The 15,729-nt window shown below is 53.1% G+C and overlaps 1 protein-coding gene across 2 annotated transcripts in view; it reads left to right on the plus strand.

Moving 5' to 3' along the window:
• Positions 1 to 15,729, plus strand: part of C13H10orf67 (chromosome 13 C10orf67 homolog) — a 119,155-nt gene that overhangs the window by 90,075 nt on the left and 13,351 nt on the right. For both annotated transcript variants that reach the window (XM_070056147.2, XM_089312445.1), the window contains exons 14-16: positions 3,919 to 4,006; positions 10,182 to 10,262; positions 11,310 to 11,367. In XM_070056147.2, the coding sequence (XP_069912248.2) occupies positions 3,919 to 4,006; positions 10,182 to 10,262; positions 11,310 to 11,367 (227 nt within the window). The remainder of the gene's footprint in view (positions 1 to 3,918; positions 4,007 to 10,181; positions 10,263 to 11,309; positions 11,368 to 15,729) is intronic.

Genomic DNA, 15,729 nt, shown 5'->3' on the forward strand with positions numbered 1-15,729 from the left:
CCTTTCTCTCTGTCTCTCTCTCTCACTGTCCACTCTGCCTGTCAAAAAAAAAAAAAAAAAATCACAGCGCCGCAGTCACGCGGACTTGCTGTGATGGGGTGGGCCCCTTTCCCGTGCTTCCCCAAGGCGCCCTCAACATCACACACTTTAGGGAAAGTGAACTCAATGATGTGTAGTCATTTTTTGGTGATATTACTGTATTACTATAATATTCTTATGAAATATCATGGGCAAATATTTTGAAGTGGGGAAGGGATAGGCCATGCATTTTAATTCCACGGCCAAGTGAGAACCTTGCTACTCCAGCCCCATCCTACTGTCATAGAGCTGCGGGGCCGTGGTTGTGGTCCACGTTACTACCACGGCTCTCTGGTCTCTTTAAAAGTGGACATGCTGTCTAGGCCATTCCACTGTCTTCAGGGGTAGCACTGGACATGGAACCCCCACCCCAGCCTTCCGGGAATGGGAAGTCCATCTGCTGACATTTAAGAACTTTCTGTCCATGCTCACGAATGTGGTTGAGTTGCTTTTTTTTTTTTTCTTTCTCATACTGTCCTTGACTGCTGTTGGTATCGAAGTCCTTCTGGCCTCCTCGTATTAGCTGTAAAGTTATCCTTCTTTGCTCTCTGAGAAATAATAAGAATAAAAAGTATTCATTACTAGATTTTATGGTAAACCTGACTTTTAAATTAGCTGGGCTGTTTCCTGATAAACATATCTTAACTGGTTGATTCTTTTTATTTTCATACCTTAAAGACCATGAAAGTTTTCTGTATCTTTGTTTTTTTTAAGATTTATTTTTATTTACTTGCAAGTTACAGAGAGAGGGAAGAGAGAGGGGAAAGAGAGAGAGAGAGGGAGAGGAAGAGAGAGAGAAAGAAAGAAAGAGATCTTCCATCCACTGGTTCACTCCCAAAATGTCTGTAACAGCCAGGGCTGGGCCAGACTGCAGCCAGGATCCAGAAGCTTCACCCACTCCCACGTGGGTGCAGGGGCCCAAGCACTTGGGCCATCCTATGCTGCTTTCCCAGGTGCATCAACAGGGAGCTGGATTGGAAGAGGAGCAGCCAGGCTCAAACCTGTCCTCATATGGGATGCCAGTGCCGCAGCCAGTGGCTTAACCTGTTATGCCACGACTCCAGCCCCTCCATATCTTCTTGATTCTATTTCCTAGTTACATTTTATTTAAAAAAATTTTTTTTTAATTTATTCAAAAGGCAGAGTTACAGAGAGAGGGGGAAAGACTGATATATAGAGATCTTCCATCTACTGGATCACTCCCCAAATGGACACAAAGTCTGAGGCTGGGCCAGGCTGGAGCCAGGAACCTGGAGCTCCATCCAGGCCTCCCACATCGGGGACAAGGCTCCAGGTACTTGGGCCATCTTCTGCTGCCTTCCCGGGCAAAGTAGCAGGGAGCTGGGTCGAAGGGGAGCAGCCGGAACTCAAAGCCGTCCTCCTGAGGGATGCCAGCGACACAGGTGGTGCTTTAAGTCCTGCGCCACGACATCGGCTGCTCCTGGTTCCGCTTTCTATGAAACTGATTTCCCAGAATTACTATCACACAGTTGTCCCCCGATCTGCGTATCAGGTCCCTGTTGCTGCTGTGCCGAATGACCCCATGTGCAGCCCTCTGAAACAACACACATTTGTCATCTCGCAGCCTGGAGGTTAGAGACCCCAGTGATGGCTGCAGGATCAAGTCCAAGGTGCTGGTGGGTCTGGCTCCTCCTGGGGGAGAGCCCGTCCTGTGCGCCTCCCGTCTTCTAGAGCAGCGGTGGCAAAGTGGAGAGCTTGCAGGTCACAGGCCACATTCAGCCCACAGATCCATCTGATCTGGGCCCGCCAAGGCAACCACAGGCTGATTTCTAAGTTGATGATTGTGTGTGGCCCTCAAGTGGTGGTATAAATATGCAAATTGCCCTTGGCAGAGAAAAGTTTCCCCACCACCCCTGTTGGAGGCTGCAGGTACCACACTGCCCTCTCAATGCGTTGCCTTCTCCTGTGCCTACTGGGTCCTCTGGTTTCCCTCTTGAAAGGAACTTTGTGATGGGGCTGGTGCCATGGCTCACTAGGCTAATCCTCCGCCTGTGGCACTGGCACACCGGGTTCTAGTCCCGGTTGGGGCACCGGATTCTGTCCCGGTTGCCCCTCTTCCAGGCCAGCTCTCTGCTGTGGCCCGGGAAGGCAGTGGAGGATGGCCCAAGTGCTGGGTCGCTCTGTCCCTCTGCTTGCTGCCCGTCCAGTTCTGGGAGTCCAGTGGCCTTCTTCACTTGTTTTCCCTCTCGGTTCTGGTCCGTTTGGCTCCTAGACCGTTCTGCAGACCTTGTGCGTCTCCCGCCTCTGTCGTGGGGGTCTGCTGGTTAGGTAAGAAGCTCCTCCGGGGCTCTCCTGGATTCTCCTGTCCCTGTTTTGGATGTCTGCTGAGACAGCCGACAGGATCCGTGAGCCGCACTTGGAGCTGTGTCACTGGACACTGTGGGGTTTTTGCTCCCTCCTGGGCGCGAGCAGAAGCTTGCCCAGCCTTCCTCCTGTCTCTCTCCAGAGCGTGTTTCCTGACGCAGATCTGCTCATGTTAGCATCATTTGCAGTCTGGATGGGCTGCACCGTTCCCAGATTACTAACATTAGGCATTTGCTGTGTTCACGTACATGGTGGACCTTATTGTGTTTGATGCTCGCTTGCTCTAATGTTAAATGAATGGGAATTTTTCAAGTTGGCAGCCACGTTCTTTTTAAAAAAAATATTTATTTGCAACATATGGGCCAGTCAGAAGCCAGGAGCCAGGAGCTTCTTCCAGGTCTCCCACGTGGGTGCAGGGGCCCAAGGACTTGGGCCATCTTCTGCTGCTGTCCCAGGCCACAGCAGAGAGCGGGATCGGAAGTGGAGCAGCCGGGACTTGAACCGGTGCTCCTATAGGATGGCAGCACTGCAGGTGGCGGCTTTGCCCGCTACGCCACAGCACCGGCACCAGTGCCCTCAATTTCAGCAGCTGGGGTTTGGCCAGTCTAAAGCCGGGAGCTGGGGGCTCAGTCCAAGCCTTCCACCTGGGTGGCAGGGACCCAACTACTTGAGTCAGCCCCTGCTGTCTTGCAAGGTGTGTATTAGCAGGAAGCTGCATCAGAAGCAGAGCCGAGACCAAAGCCCAGGCACCCCGAGATGGGATGCAAGCCCCCAAGCAGTGTCTTAACCACTGGGCCACAGCGCGGCCCCTGCGCTGTCCTCTTGACCGCGTCCTTGATGACTCCCTTGCTTTCTGGCATGGAAGGTCCCAGGTGTATCAGACGTGTTTATTACCTTAGATCTAGAGACAACCACTTCTGAAAGGTGCATGGGAAGTGTTTTGTTTTGTTTTGTTTTGTTTTGTTTTGTTTTGTTTGTTTGTGACAGAGTGGACAGTGAGAGAGAGAGACAGAGAGAAAGGTCTTCCTTTTGCCGTTGGTTCACCCTCCAATGGCCGCCGTGGCCGGCGCACCGTGCTGATCCGATGGCAGGAGCCAGGTGCTTCTCCTGGTCTCCCATGGGGTGCAGGGCCCAAGCACTTGGGCCATCCTCCACTGCACTCCCTGGCCACAGCAGAGAGCTGGCCTGGAAGAGGAGCGACCGGTGCCCCAACCAGGACTAGAACCCGGTGTGCCGGCGCCGCAAGGTGGAGGATTAGCCTGTTGAGCCGCGGCGCCGGCCGGGAGGTGTTTCTAAATCCCAGTCTGGACCCTAAAGGTGGTCCTTGCCGTTACTCCTGTGCCTTTTCCCAGCAGGAAAATGCGTGTCTTTAACAAGGCTAAAGTCCTAAGTCCCTGCTAGTACGTTGGAACTTTAGCTTGGCAACATCTGCAGGTTTCCTTGCCCGCGCCAGCAGGACACTCGCTTGCTCCGCGGTCGCTCTACACCTGTTTGTCACTGCTCCTCTGGTTGCAGCTACCACGTGCTCAAGAACGAGATGTTCACGCGGCACACGCTGTTCCGGCAGTTCGCGGTGCTGGCCGACACGTCCTTCAATTACGTCGTGAGTGCCCGTCTCGTTCGGTTGCCCTTGCTCAGCCGTCTGGACCTCTTGTTCGGATGCAACCCTTGTGGAGCCCCTTTGACGCAGGGCTAGAGCAGCGCGGCCACTGTGTGCGGGGAGGAGAGTGAGGCAGAGTGCGTGACCCCACCGAGCTCAGCCCAGGGTGAGCAGAGACGGCCGTGCGCTGCCAGGGTGCACGGGGGTGGGCTACGGTGGAGCCCAGTGCCGGCAGCAGAAGAGGGAGGGTGACTCGTCCGAGGACCCCCTGCCCGTCCCCCCATCCGTGCTCGTAGGCGGAAGCCAGGGGGATAGCCAAGCCCATCCGAGTGTCCACTTGCTCCACAGTGAGAAGGGAGGCACAAGAACCTGTTGCTACTACCAGGCCCCTCACGCTCATAGTCAAGGGCATTTGTAATAAAGCCAGTGCCACGGCACGTCTTATTTAGCCTGTTTGACTCACCGTCTTCAGTTGCGGGTTCAGATTGTTGAGGTAAATGATGCCCAGTGTGGAACTGTGCCCAGTAGATTCCAGCTCTGTCCGGTACCCACCAGGATGCCACGTGCTCTGAGGGTAAGTTAGGTGTGTGGCACAGGACAGGAGAAACACAAATATGACATTTTTTTTTTTTTTTGCTGAGGCTCACACTCTAAAATTATTTTCTTAAAATTTTTCTGTGTCATTTTAAGATCATTTTCTGAATTTAAGGTTTTTTCCAATTATTTATTTATAACTTTTTAAGGTAAACAAATTTCATATATGTCATATTACATTTAAGTTTTTTAAGGAGACCAAAGAACTTGAGTATACTGGTGAAACAACATAGAAGTATTTCCTGTTTTTAACTAAATTCATACAATAACCTGTGCCTGGCTAAGGATTTTAATAATCAACTCCCCTGCAACATTCTAAACTGGTCTACGTAGACAAGAATCTGTCTCGTCCACTCGGTTTCTCCTCTTCTCACCTGAAGTTTGCACAGTCAGAGTGCTCCTCATTTTAGATATTTCATCAGCTTTACCAATAAAATAGGGGAGAATCCACATATAATGCTGTTTTGGCCCGAATCAGGCACTGTATTATTGTCACCTGGTCATGTTTTCTGGTCCGAACTTGAATTGTGTATTAGGCAACACTGTTCTGCATCTCAAAAACATGCCAGCTCAAGCACATTAGTGAACTCAGTCCTTTTTCTTTTTTAAATTTGTGTTTATCCGATTTTATTTGAGAGGCAGGGGTTGGGGGTGGGGAGAGAGAGAAAAAGAGAGAGAGAGAGAGAGAGAATCTTCCATCTGCTGTTTCACTCCCTGAGTGCTGGGGCTGGGCCAGGCCAAGCTAGGAGCCCGGAACTGCATCGGAGACTCCCACGTGGGTAGCAGGCAGGCATCATCTGCTGCCTCCCAGCGTGCACATCAGTAGGAAGCTGGAACCAGAAGTGGAGCCAGGACTGGAACCCAGGCATCCCGACATGGGATACGAGCATCTTAACCCCTATGCCACACATCTCCCCAACCACCCCCGTCTTGTTTTGTTATTAAAGATTTTATTTATTTATTTGAGAGGCAGAGTTACAGACAGAGAGAGGGAGAGATGGAGAGAGAGGTCTTCCATCCACTGGTTCACTCCCCAGATGGCTGCAATGACTGGAGCTGGGCCAATCCAAAGCCAGGAGCCAGGAGCTTCTTCCAGGTCTCCCACGTGAGAGGCAGGGGTCCAAGCACTCAGGCCATCTTCCACTGCTTTCCCAGGCCATAGCAGAGAGCTGGGTCGGAAGTGGAGCAGCCAGGACTAGAACTGGCGCCCACATGGGATGCTGGTGCTGCAGGTGGAGGCCTGGCCCATAGTGCTGGGCCCCTGTTCACATTTCTTCAGTGTTGCTATTTCATTTTGTTTTAGCTGTGAATTTTTTTTTTTTTTTGACAGGCAGAGTGGACAGTGAGAGAGAGAGAGACAGAGAGAAAGGTCTTCCTTTGCCGTTGGTTCACCCTCCAATGGCCGCCGCGGCTGGCACACCGCGCTGATCCGAAGGCAGGAGCCAGGTGCTTTTCCTGGTCTCCATGGGGTGCAGGGTCCAAGCACCTGGGCCATCCTCCACTGCACTCCCGGGCCACAGCAGAGAGCTGGCCTGGAAGAGGAGCAACTGGGACAGAATCCGGCACCCCGACCGGGACTAGAACCCAGTGTGCCGGCGCTGCAAGGCGGAGGATTAGCCTAGTGAGCTGCGGCGCCAGCCATGATTTATTTCTTATAAACTGGACCGTGTGTTTGCTGTCTTTCTGTTTCTCTCGAAGGGAAGTTGTCTTCACTTTGCCGTGTCCCGACATGACAAAGGCCAGTTTAGTTTTGTATGTTGCCGATTCATCTGCCTCCTCGCCAGCTTGGTTATTTGGGCCTTATTTTTATTTTTATTTTTTTGGCCTAGAAATTCAAAGTAGTCACTAGAGCTTGAGTAAACAAGCATTATTTTGTTCACTTCCCTTGAATAAAATGACGCCCTCTGATCTACAGGTTTAAGTCTTTTTTCTCCCCAACTCTCACATACACAGGTACTTCAAAAAGTTTGTGCAGAAACACAATTAAATGCAGCGGGTTGAGCGGCTGCGTGAGACTCCAGCATCTCGTGGGAGGGCTGATTCAAGTCCCAGCTCCTCTGCCTCCAGGGCAGCTTCCTGCTAGCGCGCGTCCTGAGAAGCAGCAGCGGCGGCCCAAGTACTCGGGTCCCTGCGACTCCCGGGGAGACCCAGATGGAGTGCTGCGTCCTGGCTTTGGCCTGGCTGGGCCCTGGCCATTGTGGGCATTTGGGGAGTGAACCAGTGGATGAAAGATCTCTCTCTGTCACTCTACCTTTCAAATAAATAAACAAAACTTTAAAAATGTTTGTTTCAGAGCAGAAGATTTTGAAATCCATGCATAGGTTTTAAAAATAACACACAGGCCGGCGCCGCGGCTCACTAGGCTAATCCTCCACCTGCGGCACCCGGCACACCGGGTTCTAGTCCCGGTCAGGGTGCTGGATTCTGTCCCAGTTGCCCCCCTTCCAGGCCAGCTCTCTGCTGTGGCCCGGGAGTGCAGTGGAGGATGGCCCAAGTACTTGGGCCCTGCACCCCATGGGAGACCAGGAAAAGCACCTGGCTCCTGCCTTCAGATCAGCGCGGTGCGCCGGCTGCGGCGGCCATTGGAGGGTGAACCAACGGCAAAGGAAGACCTTTCTCTCTGTCTCTCTCTCTCACTGTCCACTCTGCCTGTCAAAAAAAAAAAAATTTCACAGCTAAAACAAAATGAAATAGCAACACTGAAGAAATGTGAACAGGGGCCCAGCACTATGGTGAGCAGCTCTGGGCAGGCCAGTGAGCCACGAAGAGCAGAATCCCACGAAATCATGCCCAGGTTCCCGCAGTCTTCCTGCTCAGCCATATCCCAGGGCCTCTGTCTCATCCTCGTGAATGAATGCAGCCAGTCCCCCTGTGCGTGTGGAGACTACAAAGAGAGAAGAGGGAAGAAGGTTTATCCTCAAGCACACGGCCCAACAGTGGGACACATCACTCCCGCTCTTGTCCCTAGACCTGGCCCTGCATCTAATCAGGAGAGACACGGAGAAAAGTGGTCTCTGTCTCTGCAGCCAAATCCCACACTCAGCTGGGGATTGTGTTGCTGTAGGAGCAGGGAGTAGGAAGGCGAGGGCCAGGACAGGCTCTGGGAGCCTCAGACGATGGACTGAGGGAGGCTCGCGCAGATCCTGAGTAGAACGGCAAAGGTTCATTACAGGAAGAGAACGCTCACTTCTCGGGAGAGCAGGGCGGGCCGGGAGTCGAAGCTCAGACGCAGGCTCAGACTCGAGGCCCTGGACATAATGGGGGCCGGGATTCCACGGGAGCTGTGAGGGGCCCTTAGTGTGTGTTTTAAGATTTGTTTATTTGAAAGTCAGAGTTACAGAGAGAGAAAAGGAGAGGCAGAGAGAGAGAGAAGTCTTCTATCCACTGGTTCACACCCCAACTAGCCTCAACGGCCGGAGCTGCACCGATCTGAGGCCAGCAGCCAGGAGCTTCCTCCGGGTCTCCCACGTGGGTGCAGAGGCTCAAGGACTTGGGCCATCTTACACTGCTTCCCCAGGCCACAGCAGAGAGCTGGATTGGAAGTAGAGCAGCTGGGACTTGAACCGGTGCCCATATGGGATGTCGGCACTGCAGGCGGCAGCTTTACCCGCCATGCCACAGCGCTGGTGCCCACAATGGCCTCTTCCATTGTTTCCACGAAAGACTGGCAGGTAGGGAGGCAAGGAGCCCTCTGTAGTCAGGAGATAGGTTTCCAGCCAGGGCAAGGCTCTGAGGTAGGCATGTGCCGGTCGTGTCTGAGCGCCCGCAGGCAGGGGTGAGAGCAGTGAGTCACGCGCTGAGGGAGGCGCGGGGATGTGGATGTCTCACTCCCAGTAAAACGGGGAGCATTCCAGAGTTGTGGGCAGAGGAGGAAGGCCACCTCACTGAAGGACAGCATCAGCAGCCATGGGTGGGCGTGGGAGGGAAGCCCCGGGGGTGATGCAGATGGGAGCTGAAGGAGGCTTGGGCCCCCTTGCAGAGTGGAGGGGAGATGTGGAGCATAAGACACATCGCGATTTTAGGGGTGCTCAACTCTCAGAAGACTGTCTTAGAATCAACAAAGCAGGAGTTCACACAGCACCATCAGCGTAAATCAAAACACAGGCCCCAGATTGCAGCGTTCACCATCATATCCAAATAAAATACCCACATAAAATATTGAATATTAAATATGAAAAAATTTTCAGGGAAAACAAAAAAAGAATGGGCTGGGGGGAGAGTCAAATGCAGGCAGCCACACATATGTGCACACATACGTACATACGTGTAAGCCAAGGAGAGGAGCCCCGGCTAGAGAAGACGTCACACAAATCCCGAGGGTCTGTGCGTGCTCCTTAGCCTGCTTTGGATCAGCTTGGTGTGCCCTTGGCCTTCCCAGCGTGCACGTGCATGGGCGCGGTTCACGGAGCAGGGTCTGGTGTCGGGGCCAGGCCTGTCTGCACCAGCGGGGCAGGGTCTGGTGTCGGGGACAGGCCCATCTGCACCAGCTGCTTCTGCAGTCCAGGAAGAGGTGTCCCCTCCCCTCTACCTGTCAGTTCGTGGGATTGAGGACCGCGTCACGGAGCCTTCCAGCAGCGAGGGCTGCTGGGGGCTGGCCTCGTGAGTCCCGGCCAGGTCCAAGAGTGGTCGCTCGTCCACCCGTGTCCACGGGTGCTTGGTTTCAGGACCCCCAAATACAGAGATACACAAGTGCCTTCCATGAAGTGGCACAGTCTGCGTGAGCTGCCCTTGCCTCACCTCTAGACTACGTACAACACCCAGTGCAATGTGAACGCTACGCAAAATGTCGCAGTGCCTTATTTAGGGAGTATCAGCATATTGCAAAGTCTGAACAAGTTCAGCACAGATGCAGCTTTTTTTTTTTTTTTTTTTTTTTTTTTTTTTTTTTTTTTTTGACAGAGTGGACAGTGAGAGAGAGAGACAGAGAGAAAGGTCTTCCTTTGCCGTTGGTTCACCCTCCAATGGCCGCCACGGCTGGCGCGCTGCGGCTGGTGCACCGCGCTGATCCCATGGCAGGAGCCAGGAGCCAGGAGCCAGGAGCCAGGTGCTTTTCCTGGTCTCCCATAGGGTGCAGGGCCCAAGCACCTGGGCCATCCTCCACTGCACTCCCTGGCCACAGCAGAGAGCTGGCCTGGAAGAGGGGCAACCGGGACAGAATCCGGCGCCCCAACCGGGACTAGAACCCGGTGTGCCGGCGCCGCTAGGCGGAGGATTAGCCTAGTGAGCCGCGGCGCTGGCGCAGGTTTTTTTTTTTTTTTTTTTTTTCTGAGTATTTGGCACCTGCGATGGGTTGGATCTGTGTGTGCAGAAGGTGCGGATGCCAGGGGCCGATGGCCGTAGGTTCCCCACGGCAGGGACGATGAGGAGGAGGGCGGGTCTGAGGAGACACCGAGGGACACGTTTTTCTTGGGTTTTCTCTCCAAGGGCCCGCTGGTTAGGAGGACAGGATGTCCCCAGCCAGCCTGGAGCCACTCAGGAGCAGTCAGCATGTCCTGGCTGTCTGAGGGTGGAACCTGTTGACACCTGTGTGTCGGGACCACCGTTGGCTCTCTGTCACCCAGGGCACGCCTTCCGTGTCTTTCAGAAGGTGAAGCCTCTGTACGTGCAGTCTAAGGTGAACTTGGTTGACACGACACCGTCGTCCAGCGATCATGGCGCGTCCTCGGTAGGTAGCTGGGCCCTTCTGTGTTCGACATCTCTTAGGCCAGGCCTGTGGCAGTAGCAGGAAGGGCAGGTGTCAGTTTCCACGGTGCTGGGATAGGACCAGGAGTGACCCCCCACCCCATAAGCAGCACGAGCCAGTGTGGTTGGGCACAGCCCAGGAGGCCAACCCTGGTGGAGGCACTTCCTGTGCAAAGGGAGAAAGTAGGCGCTTAACCACAGCCATCAGCTGGACCCTGATTTAAAAAATATATATATAGTGTGGGGAGCAATCCGGACTAGACTGAGTTACTGGAATTAAGACTTATTCTATGCATCTGCTCTCCCACAATATGGCGCTGGGAGAGAAGAAAACAGCTTCTACGCAGCTGCCTCCAGTTCAACCAATAAACTGTAGGACTTGCTCCTGATTGGAGGAGAGCAGCGTACTCGGCGTGTGGGCAGCCGAGTTGGGATTGGCAGAGGAGGACTATAAAGGAGGAGAGAGACGGCATGCACCAGGAACATCTAAGGGGAACATCTGAAGGAACGCCTGTGCAGCCCCCCAGAGAGCCGGCCGGCGGAGTGCCGCTCCCCTGCGGAAGTGGGGAATGTGGCCAGGGGGAACTGCCCTTCCACGGAGGTGGAAGGGATAGTAGCCAACCCGGGAAGAACCAGCAGCAAACCCGGGGAGGGCCGAGCAGACAGAAAGAACAGCGCAGGGTCCTGTGTCGTTCCTCCACGAAGAGGGGGAGCGACAATATAGCAGCAAGGAAAGTGCAGCCTTCACGCCCAGTGATGGTGGCTGGGCCCCCAGGCAGGAAAACCATGGTGTTCTGTTTGCTGGGGGTTGGTGGCAAAGGGCCAGCTGCTGGTGAGATTCCCAGAGACTCCTCTAAGGTTGGCAAAGCCAAGGGATCCTTCTCTCTCAGGCCCTCATACAAATGGCAAGGAGGAGAGGCCAAGAGCCTGTGTTCTGAACGGTGGACTAAAATTTCGTTTAATGAAGAAACTGCATGCGCCCCGTTGGCCGTCTTGGACGTTAGTAACGGGCCTGTTGGTTGACCCATAGGTAGACGCTGAGTGCATGGACGTCGACGAGCCAGTGTCCATCCCTGTTCCGCCCAAAGGTAAGGATCTCGCGCTCGGAGGTGGGGCCCCCACTCAGCGCAGCCCTCGGCCGGCCTGACTTTGCTTTTCCTTCGCGCCCTGGGTGCATGGGGGACTTGTTTCGGCCAGGCCATCACTCGAAGCTTAGGTAGGCCGAAGCCCAGGCTACCGACGTGTAGTTCGAATGGCCGCTCCCTGGGAAGGAGTTCAGTCCTACTTCAGAGCCAGATCCTGTCTCAGCGCGAGTCCCATTTCTGGCTCATTAAACCACCAGCAAACCCGAAGCTCTCGTTACATTCTGCCGGTGCCCAGCGCCTAACTGTCTACTGTGCAAGCAGTGCCCCTGAGGGTCCCCAGGGTGGGATAAAGTAACTTGAAAGAACGTCTTTATTTTCATTTGAGAGGGAGAGAGAGAGAGAAAGCCTCCATCTGCCGATTCACTCCCTCAAAAGCCTGCCATGGTAAGGGCTGGGCCAGGTCGAAGCCAGGAGCCAGGAGCTCAGTCTAGGGCCCATGTAGGTGACAGGAACCCCTTTACCTGAGCCGCCATCTGCTGTCTCCCAGAGCGTGCATTAGCAGGAAGCTGGGCTGCAGGTGGCCCTAGTGATGTCTTAACCACAGCACCCAAAGCCCACCCCAAAAATGCATCATTTTCTGAAAAGATTTATTTATGTGTTTGAAAGGCAGGGCAACATAGAATGGGAGACACAGAGAAAGAGAGAGAGAGAGAGAGAGAGAGAGAGAGAGAGAGCTCCCATTTCCTATTTTACTCTCCAAATGGCTGCAACAGCCGGCTCTAGGCTAAGCCGAAACCAGGAGCCAGAAACTCTATCCTGGTCTCCCACGTGGGTGCAGGGGCCCGAGCACTTGGGCCATCCTCCACTGCTTTCCCAGGCGCACTGGTAGGGAGCTGGATCGGAAGCGGAGCAGCCAGGAATCTAACCGGCACTCCCGCATGGCATGCTGTCCTTACAAGCAGTGGCTTAACTCACTGCACCACAACACAGGCGCCCAGGGACTCATCATTTAAAGCGTATTAATCTTCATGGGTTGTAAGAAGCATGTTGGGTTAGCAAACCCTGACGGTATTAGTTCGAATGATTATTGATGATGGTCAAAGAGCAGGGGAACATTTAAAGGTAGGTTACATAATGCGTCTTATGCAAAGAAGAGAGTGTGAAGAGTGTGATAGGAGTTTAAATCGTGGGTCCCTACATTCTCCAGTTTTTGAACACTTGAGCAGGGAGGAACCTGTCTCCTCCCTGGGCCTCTGTGCATGGAGACGGCTTTTCCAGGGCTCGTATGTCTGCTTGCAGAGGCCACGCTGGGTATAAAGGAACCTTAAGCCACCGTGGCTGGCTGCCCCGGCTGGCTCCCCCGAGCTGGCCGTTAGGTCACAGTGACACTGAGACTGGACTCACCGCTCACATGGGCCAGCTTACGAGGCAGCAAGCTTCGAAGGCACTGGCATTTAAACCAAACTGATTCATCTCCGGACTTCTCAACAGTTCAAACCCGTCCGGGAAGTTACCCCCGATCCACCTTGCTGTAAAAATGTGGCTTCAGAATCCGTGCTCAGCTGCACTGTCCCGCTGCTCAAAAACACAGTGGAGGGTCTTGCATCCACAGTTGGCTTTCCACAACCAAGCGACTCAGTTTTCAAATCTTTCCGCTTGAAGTAACACCAATGACTTTGAGGGGTGCCTGGCATGTAGGGCAGCCACAGCCAAGACGAGCACTGCGACTTGCTGACCTCAGCCCTGAAAATGCAAGATTTAAAGTCACTTCCTCTCTGTCCACTGAAAACCCTCCTAACTTCATTCGTTCACTTTTTTTTTTTTTTTTTTTTTTTGGCTTTGCCGGTGCAATGGAACGTAAAGGCTTTTTGACGACCCGCACTACTGCAATGTGCCACAGGGCTCTTTGCTGTGCCTGGCAGGGTGGCCAGCGTGGCAGTGTTCACACAGGGAGTCTCCAGAGAGGGCTCTGACACAGCCCCCAGCCACCTTCCTCCTCCTGAAGATATTTTCAGGAAGTAATTCTCGTTCACAAAAGTTTCCAGTTAACTGGTTCTGGTTAATCCACTTGTCTAAAATAAGTAAGCAGTGCCGGGGCAAAGCTGCGTCACTAAGGTTCTAGTGTGGGGAGTAAGGATTCATCCCCTTAGAAAGAGGAGACCCGAGCCTAGCGCTGTGGCATAGCAGGTAAAGCCATCACCTGCAACCCTGGCATCTCACGTGGGCACTGGTTTGTGCCCTGGCTGCTCCACTTCCGATCCAGCTCCTTGCTACGGCCTGGGGAAGCAGTAGAAGATGGCCCAAGTCCTTGGGCCCCTGCACCCGCGTGGGAGACACAGAAGAAGCTCCTGGCTTCAATCTGGCCCAGCCCTGGCCATTGTGGCCATCTGGGAGTGAACAAGCAGATGAGAGACTCTCTCTCTCTCTGCCTTTCAAATAAATAACTATTTTAAAAGAAAGAGGGAGGGTGATGGCCTGGCCTGGACAGTGCCCAGGGGGTTTTCCGAGGACCAATGGGTTCCTGATGTAACTGCAGGAAAGGTGTGTGCCCTCTTCAGGCCCGAGGGAAAACTAAATTTCTTCAAAAAATTCATAGAAAATGAAATTCGAAGAGAAGTTTAATTTTGATGCAAAAAATAGAAATATCTGCATAGCTTTTTTAATAACATGCATTTTCCATGAACTTTTTGAAGATCCCACATGTGTGGATTTCAACACCTTTTACAACAAAGTAAGTTTTTTTTTTTTTTGAAGATTTATTTATTTATTTGAAAGGTAGAGTTACAGAGAGAGAGAGAGAGAGAGAGGGAGCAAGCTTCCATCTGCTGGTGCACTCCACAAATGGCCACAGTGGCCAGTGCTGGACCAGGCCGAAGCCAGGAGCTAGGGACTTGATCCGGGTACTCTAACTTGCCCCAAGCCTTCGCGCGTGACAGCATGTTGTCCTGTGTCCAACGACTCTCACAGAAGGGCAGTAGGTGATGCCGCAGCGAGGGCAGGCACGGGCCCTGGGGACTGCGGTCCCAGTCTCAGTGAACTCCAGACTCTGTGGTGACGTCACCTCCATGCCCCCCCTGCCTGGTGGCGTGCGGAAGGAGGCCCACCTCACGCGCCACGGGTAGAATCCCAGGTAGGATGTGAGTGCCGTGCCTGTCCAATCCCTGCAGGGCTGTCCCCAGTATAGTCCCCAGGGGAGCCTGGCGTGTCCGCGCCAAGCCCTCCACGTGAGCCGCGCAGCCCGAGCAGTGGGACCTCGTACGTTGAAAGAACCAGGCTTTCCTTTGCTTCTTTAGCAGCTCACTTTCTGCTGGGCCTAAGCACAAGATAACATCCAGCGTTAGAACAAAATTAAGTGAAATAAAATATTTTTTAAAAAATCCTTTAACACCAGGCTGCGTCCTTCCTAAGCAGAATGGAAACTTGGGCTAAGGAGAGCAACAGGGTCATTCCTGCAACACAGGAACCAGTCCTTGGTACTATTCGGAAATAAGAAATGAGGGACACCACTTCGCCAAATTTCAGAGCCGTTTGCTTTTAGCAGCAGTAATTGTCCTGCGAGCGTGCAGGTAGCATTATTAATTTGTTTGCTACTTAGTGGTGATAAAATTGGGGATCTGAGCCACCCATTGTGCACCGGGCCTGGCCCTGGATTTTATGTACTCAAGAAGACCTTTCTCACAGACCAGTAATTAGGTGCTGTTGACATTGTAATCTCTGGAAATGTTGCTAATGAGCCCCAAAGACACGAATCTCACAGATAAAACCTCAAAGCAGCAGTGGCTTGTCAGGAAGAAAGAGCTCAAACAGCGGTATCGGAAACACGGAAGCAGGAGCAAACTCACACGTAAACTGAGATTACATTGTGTGGCGAATTCCCTGGGACTCCGCGGGAGGAAGCAGCAGCGGGGACCGGGATGGCTTTGACAGGGTATAAGTAAGACACTTTCTTTTCACCGCTTGAAACCTTGAACTTGCCAAGTGTGTGCGATCATTTCCACCTCTCTGTTGCTTTACGTAGACGTAACCCTCAGTATCACACAGGTGGCTGGAACGCACAGGACAGATGCATGTGTCAGCTCTAGTCAGTGTATGTGACAACGTTTAAAACGTACATGCAGTGGCCTGCGGTATTCTGCTGTGTATCCGGAAACAGTATGTAACATGAATTAGCATGGAATGGATGGCTGTACAGATGTCAAAGGGAGGAGCCAGTGACTCGTAAGTGAGGTCCCAGGTGGCCAGCAGTGGCCTAGTCCAGCGTTCTAAGAAGTTCCAGGCTTTGTGTGGCATCCTTGGCTCTTTGATTTGAGCTGGTTCTTAGCTTGTCTTTAGAATTGTCCTTGCTTTTCACACGATCGTTCCCGG

Source organism: Oryctolagus cuniculus, chromosome 13 (genome assembly GCF_051225735.1).
Source record: "Oryctolagus cuniculus isolate XC-2025 breed Fujian yellow rabbit chromosome 13, ASM5122573v1, whole genome shotgun sequence".
Classification (NCBI taxonomy): domain Eukaryota; kingdom Metazoa; phylum Chordata; class Mammalia; order Lagomorpha; family Leporidae; genus Oryctolagus; species Oryctolagus cuniculus.